Source organism: Spea bombifrons, chromosome 7 (assembly GCF_027358695.1).
Source record: "Spea bombifrons isolate aSpeBom1 chromosome 7, aSpeBom1.2.pri, whole genome shotgun sequence".
NCBI lineage: Eukaryota > Metazoa > Chordata > Amphibia > Anura > Pelobatidae > Spea > Spea bombifrons.
The window spans coordinates 11,874,675-11,892,995 of record NC_071093.1 but is presented as its reverse complement, the minus strand read 5'-3'; the positions used below and the strand labels follow the sequence as shown (position 1 = coordinate 11,892,995).

At 42.8% G+C, this 18,321-nt stretch overlaps 1 protein-coding gene across 2 annotated transcripts in view; it reads right to left on the bottom strand.

The window, feature by feature from the left end:
• Window positions 1-668: 668 nt before the first annotated feature.
• MAP3K20 (mitogen-activated protein kinase kinase kinase 20) overlaps window positions 669-18,321 on the bottom strand; it is an 88,040-nt gene continuing 70,387 nt past the window's right edge. For both annotated transcript variants that reach the window (XM_053470496.1, XM_053470495.1), the window contains exons 15-20: window positions 18,121-18,183; window positions 14,277-14,366; window positions 9,242-9,358; window positions 8,351-8,425; window positions 2,102-2,246; window positions 669-1,498 (exon numbers count right to left, since the gene is read on the bottom strand). In XM_053470496.1, the coding sequence (XP_053326471.1) occupies window positions 816-1,498; window positions 2,102-2,246; window positions 8,351-8,425; window positions 9,242-9,358; window positions 14,277-14,366; window positions 18,121-18,183 (1,173 nt within the window). In that variant the 3' untranslated portion in view covers window positions 669-815. The remainder of the gene's footprint in view (window positions 1,499-2,101; window positions 2,247-8,350; window positions 8,426-9,241; window positions 9,359-14,276; window positions 14,367-18,120; window positions 18,184-18,321) is intronic.

Below are 18,321 nucleotides of genomic sequence, written 5' to 3'. Positions count from 1 at the left end.
CCTCGCCTCGCCTTCGCTTCACCACACCACGCCACACCACGCCAATATACCTCCTAACCGTCGGAGGATATATTAACCACCGCCACCATCAGCCAACGCCAGCTTTCCCCTCGATCCGTGCCGCACTAGTTCCCCATGACTCCTCCTTCCGAGGCGCTCGTCAGCACGTCAACACGTCATGATCCGCCTCCTCAAACAGTTAATATAGCTTTAAGGGGCTGCATTAGCAAGTCTATTTCCTTGTTCCATCATGCTAAAAAAGGGAGAAGGCATGCAAACCAGAGCTAAACTGGCCACACCCTCCCTATTTTTAAGGATTTTGATTCTTACAACCCATTGGATGCTCGAGAGGTGACTTTTTTATATTTCTTTTTAAATGTTCACTTAAAAAAAACAAAATATAAATATATATAAATCAGCTATTTTGATCAGAGCTAAAACTAATGGCAGTTAATCTAATTCTCCAGTGCAGTGAATATATTTATTACAAATATGTTAAAAAAAAAAAAAAAATTTAGCTGCTCTAATGCACCTGTAAATTAAATGTCAAAAAACTTTTAACATATTTTTTTTTATTTTTTTTTTTTTTTAGCATTTTAACATTGAGATAATGCGCAAGAACCAAACTGAAACATAGCTGTGAGCCATAGAATTTACTTTTTATTTAAAAAAAATTACAATTTTATAGAAACACTTCAATGGTAAGTAAAAATATAGATATAAAAAGAAAATGTGTATCCCATTGCACATTTGATTGCATTAAACCTAATTAAATTAGTGTATATTTTAATAAATAATAGCCCTTATTTTACATATTATTGTGATTTACGTCCGAATGCCTTAGGTTTCGACTTGGATACTCCGGTATGCTTATGACCTTTTTTTGAATATTCCACTTTTACCCATCCATTATCATTATTACCCTTGTTGTCTTCTCCATTGGAAGACGTGGTGGGTTCTGTTTTCACTGGCATTCCAGGTATGTGTCTGCTTTGGTAGTGGCCAGTTCTATTTGACCTGTGTTCATGGGACCTTGTCTGATTATCCCGTGTCATTTGGGGAAGCCGGTAATACTTTCCTGTGCTGGCTTGTGGGCTTTTTCCACCACTTCTCCTTTGGATGGAGCTGTGGGCATTGTGGTGATACCTAGAGTTGACCCTTGATTTCTCTCTCTCGGAAGGGCTATCAGAAGCTGTACTCGAGGCACTGCTGCATTTGGAACTTTGGATAGACAAGGATGACATATTTTTAGCCAGTCCAAATTGTGTTGGTGAAGAACTACGAGAATAATTGATGGGAGTAACTTGTAAAGTCGTACTGACACGTGTTCGTCTTACGGCAGCAGCATAAGATTCTTGGTTGTGAAGATATGGTAATATTTGAGATAGGTTGGTTAAGCTGGAGGACTGAGAACAAGGAATGCCCGGTGCACGCTGAGGAGACGTGTGTATGGCCAACTGGCGCTTTCTCAGTGTGTATATCCACTCACAGTCGACACCTGGAACAGATGAGAAAGAAGAGAGTCAACAATCTGTAAAGGAACTGAGTATCAGAAAATATGGGAAATTATCAAAAAATCTAACCGTTTTTAAAAATTTACAGCTTATACTTTGAGGGGATACAGGTGTTATAATCTGTAACAATGCGTGTGTGTGTGTGTATATAATTTATATATATTATACACACTCACACTGACTGGAATAAAAATCACCCCCACCAACCCAAGACAGATTAAGCATTTACTTAGGATACCACATGTTTATAGACACCATATAAAGTGTGAGGCTGGTTTTTGCCATATCCTACTTGCCTCTCTTACTGTACTTGCTTTTGAGTACACTGGCACTTTAGAATTTCTGCCCATATATATTTCTCCCTTGGCCTGCTTTTTATTATAAAAATATTTGATTCACTTGTTACATACCAAGTTCATCTTGGTACTTTATTAGGTATACCCTTGCCAGTTTTTCAAATCTGCCAATTTCTCATAGTAGAAGTTGTATTGTGTGTACAGATTAAGCTAAATTACATCAAAACTCAGAGCTATTTAATTCAATGATTTGTGGTTGAGCCGTTTCATTATGTAATTGTATAATCTTACTGGAATTGTTGCTGGGCCTGCTTTCAGAGTTTACTAGCGATGGCTTTATTGCAAGTTGGACTGACTTCACGGCATCTTGCATTTTCATCTTGTTCCAATGAATTTTGTGAATGTGCTTTGTTAATTTTGGAGTCCTGACATCGTTCTAGTGGGATAAGCATTAAAGAAAGGAGAGAAAAAAAAGATTAAAAAAATCAATAAACATTCTGCCTATAAATTAAACCAAAATATTAAAGCAGAGCAAATGATCTGCAAAAATAAAATGAATGCGGTCTATACGTTTTGGAAATACTTAGCCGATTGGCAGCAGTCTAAAGATGACTCCGTCCTTGTTACTTCCCAATTCCCAGTAAGAACTATTTTACCAGTTACCAAGTCCAAGCTTGTTTAAAAAAATCTGACACAACAGGTTATGTTTTATTAAAGGAACAGCTAGGTGACTTTTGATTTTAAGGTCAAAGAGGGGTCACAATATGTATTGATTTGATTTAGATTTTTATGTTCACTCACTTTGCATTTTGTTAAATACTAAAAGTAAACTTTTGACAGGTGTATTTTTGAAGGCATTGTTTCTTTACAGCATTTTTTCGTAAAACTTTGTACCCATTGTAATACATGGGAACATAATACATGGATCAGATTTGCTAAACTCAAATTTGTCAGTCTCTTCTTTTGGATTTACTCAGGGGAGGGCTAGCAGCCTAAAGCCTGGGGGGCAAATCTATTCAAGTGGCGCGTTGCGCCACCGAACCAGCCCACCATCCATGCCCATCCTTTCCTGATTTTCCATATAGATGTAATGTGATGGGATTGGAAGTAATCGGTACACTGGGGAAAAAAAAAATCATCATATACGGGACGTCTGAAAGCCACAATTTACTGCCACTCATCCGCATTAGATTCAGGGTGGCCTGGGGGGCAATTGCCGTTGGATTTACTAAACACTTGGTTTACTAAAACTCCTAGTTTTACAGGATGATTCCTTTTTCTAAGATAAAATTAAACCAGTAATTCTCGTGAATAAGCAACCCTCAAGACTGGAAATCTGATTTGTGTTCAATAACTTTTCCCTTGCCATTCCAGGTGGCACATGAGAAGAGAAGGCTCCGCCTACCAGGTAGGGCAGGAAATACTATAAAAAAAGGAGACCTCCCCCTTCCTCCCCAGTGTTGTTTCCTGCCCTACTCAGGTAGCGGTTAGGCTGAAGCTTACCTTTCCTTCCTTTTTTTGTTTTCTCGGAGCCCCGGGGGGGCGTCCTTTTCTGATACCCGGCAGCGGTCCCGTGTGGATCCAGGGTTCGTGCGGCAGCCTCGGAGGCTGCAACTCCGCGTGTATCGCGGCAACGCACACGAGGCTCAGTCCTCGTTCGGCTCTGCCCACAGCCCAGGGGGCTCTCTGGGATGTATATCCCCGGGCTCCGGTTCACTCCGTCCCGGGGAATCCTCAGAGTGTGGCACGGCAGGAGGAGATCTCTAACCGGCTGTGCCGGTTTTCTCGGCACACGTTCAGATCTCCAATCGGCTTCACTTCCGGTGCAGCGACCCGGGGTCACGAGAGGTCAATTGGCTGGGAATTTCCGGATGTGAGGTTTCCGGCCCTGGGCACCTAAATGCCTCTGTATACAACGCCAGAATGGGTAAGATCTTTCCTTGCTGTTGGTTTCTGTGCTGTAGTTTTGCATCTACCTCTCTGCTATTGTGCCTGCCCGTGCCTGAGGATTGTCTACTGCCATTTCAAGTAGGTGTTGCCCTCTTTGCTTGGAAGAAGTTTTACGTTGCCTATGCCATTGTTTTCTTCAGTTACAGCTTGTGTTTCTTCTCCTCAGTCATGTCAGATAAAAATCAGGATATCCCTCCTGAAGCCTCCCCACATAGGAAATATGTGGGAAAGTCAAAACACAAGCCTGTTCATCCTGCAAAAGACCCTGCATGACCCTTCGGTCAAAACGTGCAACTCCTGCTCTCGGCCTAAAGAAGTTTCCGCAACGGAATTTACCTCCTGGTTGAAGGGGGAACTTCAGTCTACCTTTGACTGTTTTCGAGCCATGGCAAGCCCCTCTCAGGCACCCCTGCAACAACCTTACCAGCAGGGTCCACCAAATTACCTCCCGGATAACCCAGAAGATTATTTGGCTCCTTTTTGAATATGACTACAGAAACAGGGAAACTCTACTCTGAATCTACAGGAGGACATACCATTTGCAAAACCAGATCCTTTTCAGGGTCGCTCTAGGAAACCGCAGACCTTTCCAGTCCACGATTCTCTTTCTGCCATTATCACAGAGCAGTGGAAATTTCCTGACAGGAGATTCTTCACATCCTTGAGAACCAAGAAGCTTTTTCCTTTCGATAATTAGAATTCTGAGGCCTGGGAAGTCCCCGAACCGAAGTCGACACCGCAGTAACCAAGGCCACAAAAAAAAAAAAAAAAAAATAGCCATTCCGTTGGTAGACGCGGCCCATTTCAAAGACCCCATGGACCAGAGGGCTGAGGTCTGCCAAAAGGTCTTCTGAAGCAGCAGCGGCGAATTTCGTCCAGCGATTGCTATGGTGTCAACTTCTAGAGCCATTAAAATCTGGCTCCAACAGGCGGTGGAAGACTTTGCAGCTATTCGAGAGACTGTGCAGGTCACTAGCAACCTGTCCGACACCTGCTTAGCAGTTGATTTCATCTCCGATGCCTCCATTGAATCAGTCCGTACGTCTGCTAAAGCCACTGCGCTTTCAGCGGTTTCTAGGCGAGCACTCTGGCTTAAGTCATGGTCTGCTGATAATGCCTCTAAACACAAGCTGTGCAGCATTCCGTTCCAGGGGAGCCACCTCTTCGGCAGCGATCTCGACACGATCCTAGAATCCACCACGGGGGAAAAGCACTGGTTACCTCAGAGGAAAGGACCACCTTGTTTCAGATCGAGTTATTACAGAGCTCCAAGAGAGAGAGAGTCCTACAGGCCCTGAACCTCCAATCAGGACTACCAGTCCTTTCGGGGTAGGCAGGGACAGTAAAGCAGGAAGGTTCTGATGCCAGCAGGCTTCAGGTAGAGGGCAGGTTGACCGGTTTCATTCATGCCTGGGAAGAGATCACCTCAGACCCCTGGGTCCTTCGTATCATAGAACAAGGCTATGCTCTGGAGCTTACTCACCTACCTGCCCGGGAATTCCTGCTGTCCATGCCCCCTGCAGATCCTTGGAAAAGATCGGGTTTCTTCTCCACGCTCACCAACTTAATTCTCGAAGAGCTCTGGTCCCGGTTCCTCATCAAGAGATAGGAGAGGGAACCTACTCCCAAGTCTTTGTCCAAAGCCATCCGGGAAATTCAGGCTAATAATCAACCTACAGGTGGTGAACACCTGTATCAGATACAACAGGTTCCGGATGGAATCCCTGAAGTCCGCCACAGAGATCATTTCTTCAGGGAACTTCATGGTCACCATAGATCTGCGGGATGCCTATTTTCATGTTCCCATCAGAAGAGACCACCAAGATTCCTCCGTCTGGCGGTTCCATTACCTCAAGCGATTCGACATTTTCAGTTTCGGGCTCTTCCGTTTGGAATTGCTTCAGCACCTCGGATCTTCACGAAGCTCATGTCGGTGGTCGTGGCCTTCCTGAGGCAAATAGGCATAGAGGTGGTCTCATATCTGGACGATTGGCTCCTCGTAGCGGTCTCAGCAACTTTGCTCCAGTCCCATCTGGAGTTTTTTTCTCAGGACCCTCCATGACCTAGGATGGCTAGAACACAGACTCAAGTCACAGTTACTTCCAAACAGACGTCGTACCTTTCTGGGAATGATCCTCGATTCACACGTACAGAGGACGTTTCTCCCTCGGGACAAGATCCCAAGATTGAGGGAATTCACACAAGCGGTTCTAACGAACAAGTCAGTGTCCATTAGAGCCATCATGTCTTGGCTCGGCCTAATGACCTCCTCCATCTCAGCGGTTCCCTGGGCACTTGCTCATGCAAGACCTCCTCCACAGTTCCTGCTGGATCACTGGGATCGCTCCAGGATGTCCTTTCGCAAGAACGTCCAACTTTCCCCCTTCGTTCGGGAGTCACTCCGATGGTGGCTGACAGCCAGAATCTCTCACAGGGGCTCTCTTGGCAGACGAGAGTCTGGGTGGTAATTTCCACCGACGCCAGTTTGAGAGGCTGGGGTGCTGTTATGGGAAGCAATATTACCCAGGGAACTTGGTCTCCTCGGGAATCAGACCTGCACATCAAATTTCTGTTAGCGGTCTGGAGGGCTCTAAGGTTCTGGTCTACAATCCTGCGACACAGGTCCATCAGGATCCTTTCAGACAACGTCACCGTTGTAGCCTATTTGTCCAAACAAGATGGCACCAGAAGCAGGCGCCTGCAGACCCTGACCGCTCAGATCTGCCGATGGGCGGAGTTCAGTCTCTGCATTCTCTCCGCGGTTCATCTCAAGGGTTCACTGAATCAGGAGGCGGATTACCTCAGCAGGAACTCGGTACTTCCGGGAGAATGGTCCTTACACAAAAGGGTCTTCGCTTTCATCACGGAGAAATGGGGTACTCCTCAGATAGACCTGATGGCCACGCACCTAACCGAACAGGTACAGGAGTTTTTTTCTCTCTCTCCAGTCGGCCGTCCCCGAGCCCTGGAAGCACTCTCGCAGACCTGGGATTTCAATCTCGCGTATGTTTTTCCTCGGCTTCCCCTTATTTCCAGAGTGCTCCGGAAGATTCGAGAAAACCCTCAGTGTCATCCTGGTTGTTCCTTTCTGGCCTCGAAGAATCTGGTTTTCGGACCTTATCAACCTGGCCGTAGACGAGCACATGCTTCTTCCTCAGGTGAGGGATATTCTCGTTCAAGGCCCTGTTCTCCACCCAGATCCCTCCCGGCTCAACCTCTCAGCATGGCTTCTGAAGGGAGATCCTGACCTCAAGGGGATTAACTTCATCGGTAGTGGAAACGATTCTCTCCAGCCGCAAGAAAACTATGGCTGCTAAATACCAGAAGGTTTGGGAAACGTTCATCACCTGGTGCTATGGGCACGAAGTATCCTCTCCATCCATCCATGAGGTGCTACGCTTTTTACAAGACGGCTTTGATAACGGGTTACAACCTGCTACTATCAAGATCCAGATCTCAGATCTCAGCTCTCAGCAACTGCTTGGACTCCAATCTGGCTTCCCATCCCTGGATCTCCAGATTTTCTAAGGGGATGTGCAGACTTCGCCCTAGGCTCCGTCCGTCGGTTCCACCTTGGGACCTTAACCTCGTTTTGCACCAACTCACCACATCTCCTTTTGAGCCTCTAGAGGATACCTCTCTAAAGCTGCTCACCTACAAGGTTGTCCTTCTAGTAGCACTCGCTTCTGCTAGGAGGGTGAGTGAGCTCCAGGCTCTCTCCAGAGTGGAACCTTTTCTCAAGATTCTGCCGGACTGCGTTATCCTCCGTTTACCACCGGAGTTTCTCCCTAAAGTTGTCTCACCTTTCCTTTCTGATCAGGAGATCGTCTTACCTACGTTATGTCCGGATCCCAAGAATCCCATGGAGTTGGAACTCCACTCGCTAGACCTGCGGAGATGTATCCTGTCTTATCTCTCGCGTACATCCGCCTGGAAGAAATCCAACGCACTATTCCTGTCCTTTGCGGGGACCCGCAGGGGCAGAGTAGTGTCCAGGGCTTCCATAAGCCGCTGGCTTAAGGACGCAATCACCTTATGTTACATCTCCGCGGGAAGAGTGCCTCCCTCCGGCCTGAAGGCACACTCGACCAGATCCGTCTCGACATCCTGGGCTGAACTCTCCGGGGTGAATCCGTCTCTCATTTGCAAGGCAGCGACCTGGAGGTCGATTCATACGTTCGTAAGGCACTACAGGCTGAACCTTCATCTCTCTGACGAGTCTCAATTTGGTCGTCGTGTCCTGCAGACTGGAATCCTTCCCTCCCTATCTTGCTAAATCTTCTCATGTGCCACCTGGAATGGCAAGGGAAAGAGAGAATTCTTACCTGGGAATTCCTTTTCCTTGTCCATTTCCAGGTGGCACACTTTTACTCCCACCCATTAAATTTACTTTTGCTTGTCTATTATTTGCCTGAGTCTTTCTTTTTAACCACACTGGGGAGGAAGGGGGAGGTCTCCTTTTTTTATAGTATTTCCTGCCCTACCTGGTAGGCGGAGCCTTCTCTTCTCATGTGCCACCTGGAAATGGACAAGGAAAAGGAATTCCCAGGTAAGAATTCTCTCTTTCCTTAATTTCAATTAATCTCATACCTCATACGTCACCAAACACTCAACAGTTTCATTTTCTGTTATGCCTACTATCCATTTCTCCATTACGAACGGTGGCTGAGGACACAAAAGAAAAAAAAAATATGGTAAACTGTTCCCAAAGCACAGAAGGATATTTCTCATTCTGTACAAATGTGCCTTGTGATTGTTAATGTTGTTGTTAATTTTATGTATTTGTGTATTTTACATAATTGAATTTATGTATTTATTTTGTTAATTTTGCAAGTGAATGCCATGAAGAGTTTTGTAAAATAGGAAACAACTATCAAACTAAATATTCCCACTTTGATTAACTCATGGGGTGAAGAACTCTAAATGACAAGGATTGATAAAGGGAAAGGGTGGGAGAGGAAACAGAACAAAGAGATGAGAAAGGGAGAGATAGTGACAAAGGGATCAAAGAGAAGGTGGAGAAAGAAAGAGAAGGAAAAAAGAAATGGCCTGAATGCTCCAGAGCAGCAAACTGTTAAAATTTCGGTTTTTAGAGGTGGTCAAACTTAATAGAGGGCATTTGATTACCCGGACCTTTCTGCTACTTAGCATCTTGACTCCTATAGAAGCAGTAATGGTATACTTTTCGCACATGGCTTCTCCATTTTGACTTTGTTTTTGTTGAAAAAATCATCATACGGTGTAACCTGTCATGTGTTCATCACCTAATTTTCCGGCCAGCTAAAGGACAGGTGATTGTTATTTTGTCCTGATATGTGAAAATATAGATTTCAAAGAGAGTGTGCCTTTTTTACATGACTGTGTGTATATATATTTTATAATTGCCCTTTACCTTTTGTCCCTGTCCCCCGTGTACCCAGTTTTAATAAATTAAGTGATAGTTCCCCTTTCATATATGCACCTGTGAACATTGTTTCTTACTTTTGTCATTCTTAGAATCTCTGCATCTGAGTGGCTTCTGCTGAACATGACATCTTTAATATATGTTATAGCAATTTCATCACCGTCTAGCTCCATGTACATTTTCCATTTGCAGTCCTACAATTGTAAAGAAACAGCTTTAAAATCTGAAACCTTAAAACAGTCACGTTTTATCACGTCGTTCTTCCTGTCCACCGAGACCATAGTAAATAGGATGTAAACTATTTAAGTATGACTTAAGCATGAGCATTTCGAGCTTGTGGTGCTTGTACCTAGCCTCTGTAAATTTTATCAACTAGTTTTTGCAACCTGGAAGCCTTTAGAAGGTCAGAACACGGCACCTGACTGCATCACACATGCAAGCCACATATATTGTCGCCAAAAATTGCAGCATGCGTATGCATTGTGACAATACTCTAGCTTCACGTATAGTGCTTCTGATGTCAGCACAGGCTAATGTCACCAGAGCCGACCTTAAGTGTTCTGGCGCCCTGTGCGGACTACTCCTCTGGCAAACCCCCATCCCCTTCTCACTGCCTCCCCCCCCCCGCCCCTTCTCCCTATCCTTACTTACTTAGTTGCCGGAGTCCTGCGGTGGGAGCGGGAGGCGTCCGTCTTCCTGATCTGCCGCGGTGCGCACTTCACAGCTGAGCGCCGGAATAATTCCAGCGTTCAGCATAAAAAACAGAGTCCCGGAGAGTGAGGGGCGCCGAGCGGTCGCTGAAAACTTCACGAGCAACCGCTCCGCGCCCTGGCCTGGGACTTAAATTGAAACATCAGTTTTTTTTGTTTGTTTTAACTTTATTTAACATCCTCCATGTTAAATAAAGTTAAAACAACTATTTAATATGGAGGATGTTAAATAAAGTTAAAAAACGATGCTTTAATTTAAGTCCCGGGCAGGCACCCCTGTTGCCATGGCGCACAGGTCGCACACCCCTAAGGCTGGCCCTGAAGCTCTTTTGCTTCAACTAAAAAAATTAATACTTTGGGCACATTACTAGGTATGTTGCAGGGAACCAAGGAGCTATGGGCTAGCATTGGTGCAACATGAGCTTTGGGCTATCATGTTTCTTTGAGCCATCTAAATGAGATTAAATGGGGCCAGTGTCTCAGGTACATGAATGATAACACAACATTCTAAAATGCTTCTCAAGCAGTGTACCAATAAACAAAACATATAATGTAAATCTCATTGATAACGTGGCTCAGTGGTTTCTTCTGGCATGATTACAATGTGTTTAGATGAACTATGGCTTATTTGTTTTATTTTAAAGGTTAAAATGGCAAAATGTCAATATTTATCAATAATCAATATAACATCAAATAGGTTCTTCTTACTGGTTTAAAGAGCAGGGTTTCATTAGTGAACACACTACTGGTCAATTGACTTTCTTAGCTGCTCCTGTTGACTGCATTCTATCCATACAGTGTATGATACCGCAATTCGCAAGATTCAGTAAATGCATTCCAAGCTCATAGAGGATAATAGGCTAAGCATTTGATGGGTAAATTTAGCATAAAAATATTGCACGTTGCTATGAATATTGATTAGTACAAATTGCCACTACTCTTTATACTTAATGGGAAATTAGCATAACTATGAATATGGCTCGTTTCTGTTGGCATTTATAGTAGAAGACAAAAGTATCTTAATTACGGCTCTAGGGTACGTAGCCTATGAGAAATATTGCATTTAATAGCCGTTACCAGGAGTAACCTGCTTGTCAATTCTTTTAACTGCTGAAATAGAGCTTGTTCTTTGACCTGCACTCACTGACTACAGACACTTATTGCTTGTTTATTTCAGACCTAAGCAAGCTATGAGATGGAACACTGTAGCCTGGTTACCTCAGTGGTGCTATTATTTTAAGTTTTATTTATAATTTTGAGCATCAGGGAACAAGAGTTTTTTCCAGAGTGCTATGTACTTCCACTTGTGAGCTCCAAATAGGTTTGGCAATCCTCTGCATGATTCCTACTTATAACTGCTTACAAAACATTTTTATTTTCTTTATGTTTTAGAGCTCAGTGACATGTGGTGCTTCTGATGTAATTTCACCCCCAGTCTAATCTCTTAGTTGTAGTGTTTTTCCATTTTCCCTTGTAAATGTAGCTTCATGTTCACATAAGATACATTCCTTGGCTGGTTCCATACATACATATTGAAATACTACATCACTTTATAAAATTATCATTTATACCAATCAGCCATAACATTATGACCATTGACCATGAGGTGAAGGGAATAACACTGATAATCTTGTTATCATGGCACCTGTCACTGGGATATATTAGGCAGCAAGTGAACATTTCGTCCTCAAAGTCTATGTGTTAGAAGCAGGAAAAACCGGCAAGTGTCAGGAACTGGGTGACTTTGTCAAGGGCCAATTTGTGATGGCGAAACAACTGAGTCAGAGCATCTCCAAAACCACAGCTCTTGTGGTCCAAAGAAGGAAAAGTGATGAACCGGTGCCAGGGTCATGGACAGCGAAGGCTCATTGATGCACTTGGTGGGGGGGGGGGGGCTGTTCTGTGATGTCAAATCCAAAAGATGAACTACTGTAGTTCAGATTACTGAAAAAGTTAATGCTGGTATACTGCATGGCAGACCAGTCAGGGTGCCCACCCCGGCTCCTGTCCACTGCCAAAAGCGCCTAGAATGGGCAGGTGAGCATAAGAACTGGACGAGGGGGCCTGGTACGATGAATCTCGTTTTCTTTTACATTCTGTTCTTTAGGCTACTCAAAAATGGCTAAAACTACTTCAGCCACCATTAAAAAAAAAATAAACCTCCTCTGTGGAATCCTGTAAACTGTACTTTGCAGCTAATACAGTTTCTGCAGCATTCCATCTTTATGCTTATTATAAAAAAAAATTGCTGATCCAGTGGGAAATATACATTTCTGATGAGGTAACTTGGCACCAGGAGTTGGTAGACATTAGCTGAGATGAAACAAACATCATCTTTTTTTTAATAGAAAACTGTTGTTGTAACATGTTGATGGTCTGAGATCCTGGTAGTGCAAGTAAATTCTTTGCTATTATGTATCTCAGCTGCAGAAACCTGCTGTTTCAGAGTTATAACAGCTGAGCATTCATCGGTGGCACCTGGGTTATTTATCATTATGTTAAACCCCTGTCTCACTTTATTATGCCGGATTTAAGAGCTAGATAATACAAGCAAGGATAATTTGCTCCTCGCTCTTTTATTTCTACGATGTCTCAACCCTCCACAGCCTTGTCCCATGAGATATTCTTATCACCCCTTACAAAAAAAAAAAAAAAAAAGAAGAAAAGGAAATAAAGACTGTAAGGAGAAGCTCTCCCCAAAAATTCCATTAATAGTGTTCTTTTAACAAATGTAGGTTCCAGGGGAAAAAGGATGTTTTAATCTCTTCAGGAAAACAATGTCTCATAATGATGTAAAGGACTAATGCTGTACTGATGAAGAATCATACATAATTCAGCACCTTTCACTTGGCACCACTGTGATATCCTCATTAGTAGTGGCTCACAGTGGCTGTCAGATGGTGTCCGTGCAAATGCAGGCATTATATTGTCTTTGAGATGAGCAGCTGGTTCCGTGACACTGCCAGTGTATCAAACTATGACGCCAGTTTGTTTTATTTAGTGCTAAACCTTCCAGTTTGTAAAAACAAGGCTGACACAGAGCCTGACATGAGGCAGTGAAAATAATTAGCACTCATTTTCTCAGGCTTCTATTTCCTTCTCCCCGCTGCGTTCTCTTTGCACTAAACCACCACATGTCAGTCGAAATAGGAGGCAATTAGTGTGCTCATTTCAGTCTCCACAACTGTGCTGAAAAGAAAGTATTTATGATGGCACAATGAACAGCTGAAAGATTAAATAACATTTGCCTTTTGAAAAGAAAATGACTTCTAGCTAAATGGCCAATTTTTGATTATTCTCAAACAAGCTTAGAGTAGTGGGTTTTTTTTAATACAAGAAAGAAAAAAAAATGAGTCATTTTAGGTGGAAGAATCAAATAAATCTTTGACACTGTTATGCAAATCACTGATGTTTTATTGCAAAATATGTAAATGTATTATATACTTTTAACAATAGCTCGTGTCTAAGGTCAGGCAGGATTGTTACTAACTAGACACTGCGCAGACAAAGTTCGTATATGATTGCGTTTTTTTTTAATGTTTTTCCCGTGTTTGAAACAGGGCCTTTGGGTATTCTTACAGATTAAATTGAAACAAGTCAAATGAAGCATACGTTTAATGGCACAATACACATTTCAGGATATGAAATGGCTCTGAAAACATCATGCCTGACATGTTTATAAAGGTCCTGACATGTTTTCACGGCTAGATGACACGTAGCTTAAATTAAGAAAGGCAGAATAATGTACTATTTCTACAGGGTACATTTAATTAGAGATGTGAAATCACGCAATTAGATTCTTTATCCCCTCTTTACATTTATAAAGCTGTTTTAATATTGGAATATAGTAGTGTGTTTTCTGTGACAGCGATTATTATTGATAAGACAATCCCTTCTTGCTCTCTGCCTTTGCTACATATGGGATTAAAGCCTGGGATGCAGACCACCCTGGAATTTAGGTTTCGTTAAATGTAGGTTGATAAGCCTTGTGTATCTAAACCACCTTGAAGTGCAGACATTCCTATGTGCATGTAATTTTATACATTTTTTTTATGGTAAAGTATATTTTTTTCATTAGTGAAAGCATTACAACCTAAGGTGACTAATGAGCATTTACTATGGAAATTAAAGTTCCAGTACTTTGCTATACGTTTTGTAATGATGGCAAAAGGTATCAATATTCAGAATTTAGAAAGGACCAGCAGAAAAAAGCTATGACTTTGTATTCTACCAGCCAACAACTGTATCTAGCTCAGCACTGACAAGTATCTTTAAAAATGTACGTTATCCCGGGGAAGAAATATTAAATAGCTGAGGTCCTATTATTACATATTCTATAACCCCCCCCCAATATTGACAGCATGCAAAAAATATAGGTTGCTGATCTGTAAATTTCAATTACCTCTGGACTATTTCCTGACTTCAGATGATATCCAAAAACGAGTTCTAGGTTCACATTTTTTTCTTCTTCTTTGTTTTCAAATTCTAGATCCTAAAACCCAGAAGATATAAATGGTATAATTTCATGTTGGAGTCATCAATTATTCACTTTTGCAAAAAAAAAACTGAATTTAAAAGGCAATTAACTTTAGAGGGTGGTTTATATTAATATCAACATGTTGCCAGTGATGGAAAGAAGATAAAAAGATTAGGGGGAACAGTCGGACCAGTAGGAACTGGTGATTTGGCAATGGTTTGATAATTCATTACGAAGGTATAGTAAGTGAGGTGGGGGAAATCAATGCATGCAATAGTCATGAGTGCAATGTGTTTAATAGTCACCAGGATTCAACCATTTGGTACACCAAACAAGCAACTGATGGGGAATATTGCAATAATTTGTGTGCTACACAGGTTGGGAACAGTTATAGACTGCAATAGGGCACCCTAACCCCACACCCTCAATGAGCTGCAGCGAGAGATGGACGGCCATCCTTCTAAACGAACAGTCATGTCAAAAATAAGAACTTCTTGTTTGAGAGACTAACAAGCAAATGCGATGGGCAAGTCCCACCAGGGTCCAATCTTGAGCCATGCTGTCAGGGGTGAATGCATTAGTGTACAAGCCCCCAGTGGCTGAGCACACATCACATAAGAAAATGTAAAACTGCATGGATGTAAAAATACTCATGTTTCATATCGTATGGAGATTAGACAGGTTATGTACTTTCTATGCTTCCATATCCATTTCATGGCTTCTTCAAGATGCAGCATTAATGCCTTATAGTTCATCTTCAAGTGCACTTCATGGAGGTCTCTTTCTCAAAGTCTCCAGTGGACACCAGTAGAGCTGAAACAACGAATCGATAAAATCGATAATAATCGATAACGGAAATCATCGATAACGATTTCCGTTATCGATTAATCGAGTGATCAATTCGTTGTTGGAGCACTCGGCTCCTTTTACTTACCTCCGCGAGCGTTCCCCGCTTCTGCTACACGCTCTGCAGTCTCCGCCTTCTTTTAGCTACGTGACGGATGTGACGCGTTCCGGAGGTAAGTATTCTTCATGTCTATGTGCACGGATCGCACAGAGCCACTCGCACAGAGCGGTTCGCTCTGTGCGAGTGGCTCCACTCGCACAGAGCGGTTCGCTCTGTGCGAGTGGCTCCATTCGCACAGAGCGGTTCGCTCTGTGCGAGTGGCTCCATTCGCACAGAGCGGTTCGCTCTGTGCGAGTGGCTCCATTCGCACAGAGCGGTTCGCTCTGTGCGAGTGGCTCCATTCGCACAGAGCGGTTCGTGAGTGTGGGTGCAGGGCAGAGTGGGGGTGGGGGTGCAGGGCAGAGTGGGGGTGGGGGGTGCAGGGCAGGAGACTGGGTGCAGGGCAGAGTGGGGGTGGGGATGCAGGGTGTGAGTGTGGGTGCAGAGCAGAGTGGGAGACTGGGTGCAGAGCAGAGTGGGAGACTGGGTGCAGGGCAGAGTGGGGGTGGGGATGCAGGGCAGGGTGTGAGTGTGGGTGCAGGGCAGAGTGGGTGCAGGGCAGAGTGTGAGTGTGGGGGCAGGGCAGAATGTGGGGGCAGGGCTGGGTGCAGGGCAGAGTTAGAGACTGGGTGCAGGGGCACAGTGCAAAGTGCTGGGTGCAAAGTGCCAGTGCTGGGTGCAAAGTGCCAGGGCTGGGTGCAAAGTGCTGGGTGCAAAGTGCCAGGGCTGGGTGCAAAGTGCAAAGTGCTGGTGCAAAGTGCTGAATGCTGGGTGCAAAGTGCTGGATGCAAAGTGCCAGGGCTGGGGCAAAGTGCTGGGTGCAAAGTGCTGGGTGCAAAGTGCCAGGGCTGGGTGCAAAGTGCTGGGTGCAAAGTGCTGGGTGCAAAGTGCAAAGTGCTGGGGCAAAGTTTCTTGAACAGTAATAGTCCACCTCTTTTCAGAATGTTTGGGGTTATTTTGTTTCATAAATATTGTGTTTGGGTTCTTGTACTTTGAAAATATTGTTTTTTATTACATCATAACAAAATAAGAATGTTAATGTAAATTTTAAGTTGTTTTTTAACATCCAGTTCATTAAATTCTTTTAAATAAACGAAAAATTTGCATATTGTTTTTTTTTATCCGATTAATCGATTAATCGAAAAAATAATCGGCCAACTAATCGATTATTAAAATAATCGTTAGTTGCAGCCCTAGACACCAGATTAATACATTTCTCCGAGGATTAGGATTTTGCTTGTTCACCAACTCGCTAATTAGACCTGGACGGCTATGTGATGTCTGCAGGCCCCTTTCCAGCTAGAACTCTTCCCAGTTCAGAGGTACACTAAAAGCTGCCACTAAAGTGTGAATTTATATGGATGTTGTCACAGCATTAGATACACATCTTATGCAAACGCATTCATACCAAGCTACCCTTGTAGGTCACAGGGTTTGGTGACTAGACCCTCATGCTGCATTTCAGCATTATCCAGCAAGGGGACACTAGGGACTTGATTATAGCTCACATGTCCTGCCAAAATTACCAAAGCAATGCCCCAAGCCAATTGCCCAGCTTTTAACACTTTGTAGTAGAACTACTTTTTAGAAATATTTCACCATTAATGTCCTTTAAGAATCAGCCACGGCATACACACAATGCTCTTTAGCACAAGGTTTTTGCCGTAATATATCTTGGCCCCAAACATGTTCCATCATAGTATAATAGCAGTTCTTCGCACTTGTGGATTGCAGTCTTGAAAGCTCACACTGAGTGAAATTATGTCACAATTTCTGTATTAAAAAATGCATATAAGCTGCTGTTTCTTGCACTTCACTCCAAATGATAGGAGTTGTAATAGCTAACACTATCTGGGGCTGACATAAAGTACAGCTACTAATGACACTTGGTCTTAGCGGCAATGGTAGTTGATGTGAGTAGGAAAGAATGAATACCATGCAGCTCCCTCTGCCCGCATTACAGAGTTAATTTCATTTTAACAAAGCCTTTGTGTCCCACTAAGTCCCCGATGAAGAGTTTTATTGTACGGAGCACAGCAAGTCTCATTATGCATATGACCAAAGTGGCATTTGAGAGGGTTTTAGTAACTGTTATTTTTTCTATTTAACGTGCCTATTAATGTAGTTACAGTGAGTCAATGTGATGCAATTCAACATGATATGTTGGCAATAATCACATTAATATGTATGTGCTTCATTCTGGAGCTAGGTGGGAGTAATGATTCTTACTGGCCCAGGGTACCAGTAGCTCTCACATATTCTCTGTATGTGACGGAAACTGACGGGAAAATATATTCGTTAACATGATTTAAAAAATCTTGTGCAAATAAAAGACTTCAAGTATTAAAGATCCTGGGAAAACCAAGCTATCATGGACTGTCTAAAATCAGTAAACCAGGGACATTCCCAAATACCAAACGAGTATGGAAATTAATTTTTTTATCCACTGACTGATCAGAGAGTCTTTGATAAAAAATAATTAATCCCAGCCAGTTACCTACGCGAATCGTGTAGATGTCTACCCCCTGCCTCAACTACAGATTTTGGGGGGGTCGTCTTATAATCGAGCAAATACGATAGGTTTTTATACACTCTTTCCCTTTAGTAGATGAAACAATCGTTTCAAAACTGCATTTTGGGTTTACTCACGTGGTCGTTGTCTTATATTAAAATTAGTTTGAACAGAAACATTTAAATGCATCTACACCCGAACATGTTAATATGCAAATATATATATAAACAGAAAAGATATTTTTTCTATATATCCTGATCTATGAAACTGTTATTACAGTCAAATTGCGTTTGTGTGTTAACTATGCTTACCTTGATTAGTGGAGGGAAATGAAAAAGATTCAGGTAGTCATGAGTTAACTTTTCAATTGCTGTCTGCAGATATAAACATAGGAATATATTAGAATATAACCACATAATATTTTACAAAAATACCTTGTTTTTAAACAGTATTTTTTATTCTTATGAAAAAATAAAACTCGGGTGGTGACTATCTTTACCAGGACACAAAAA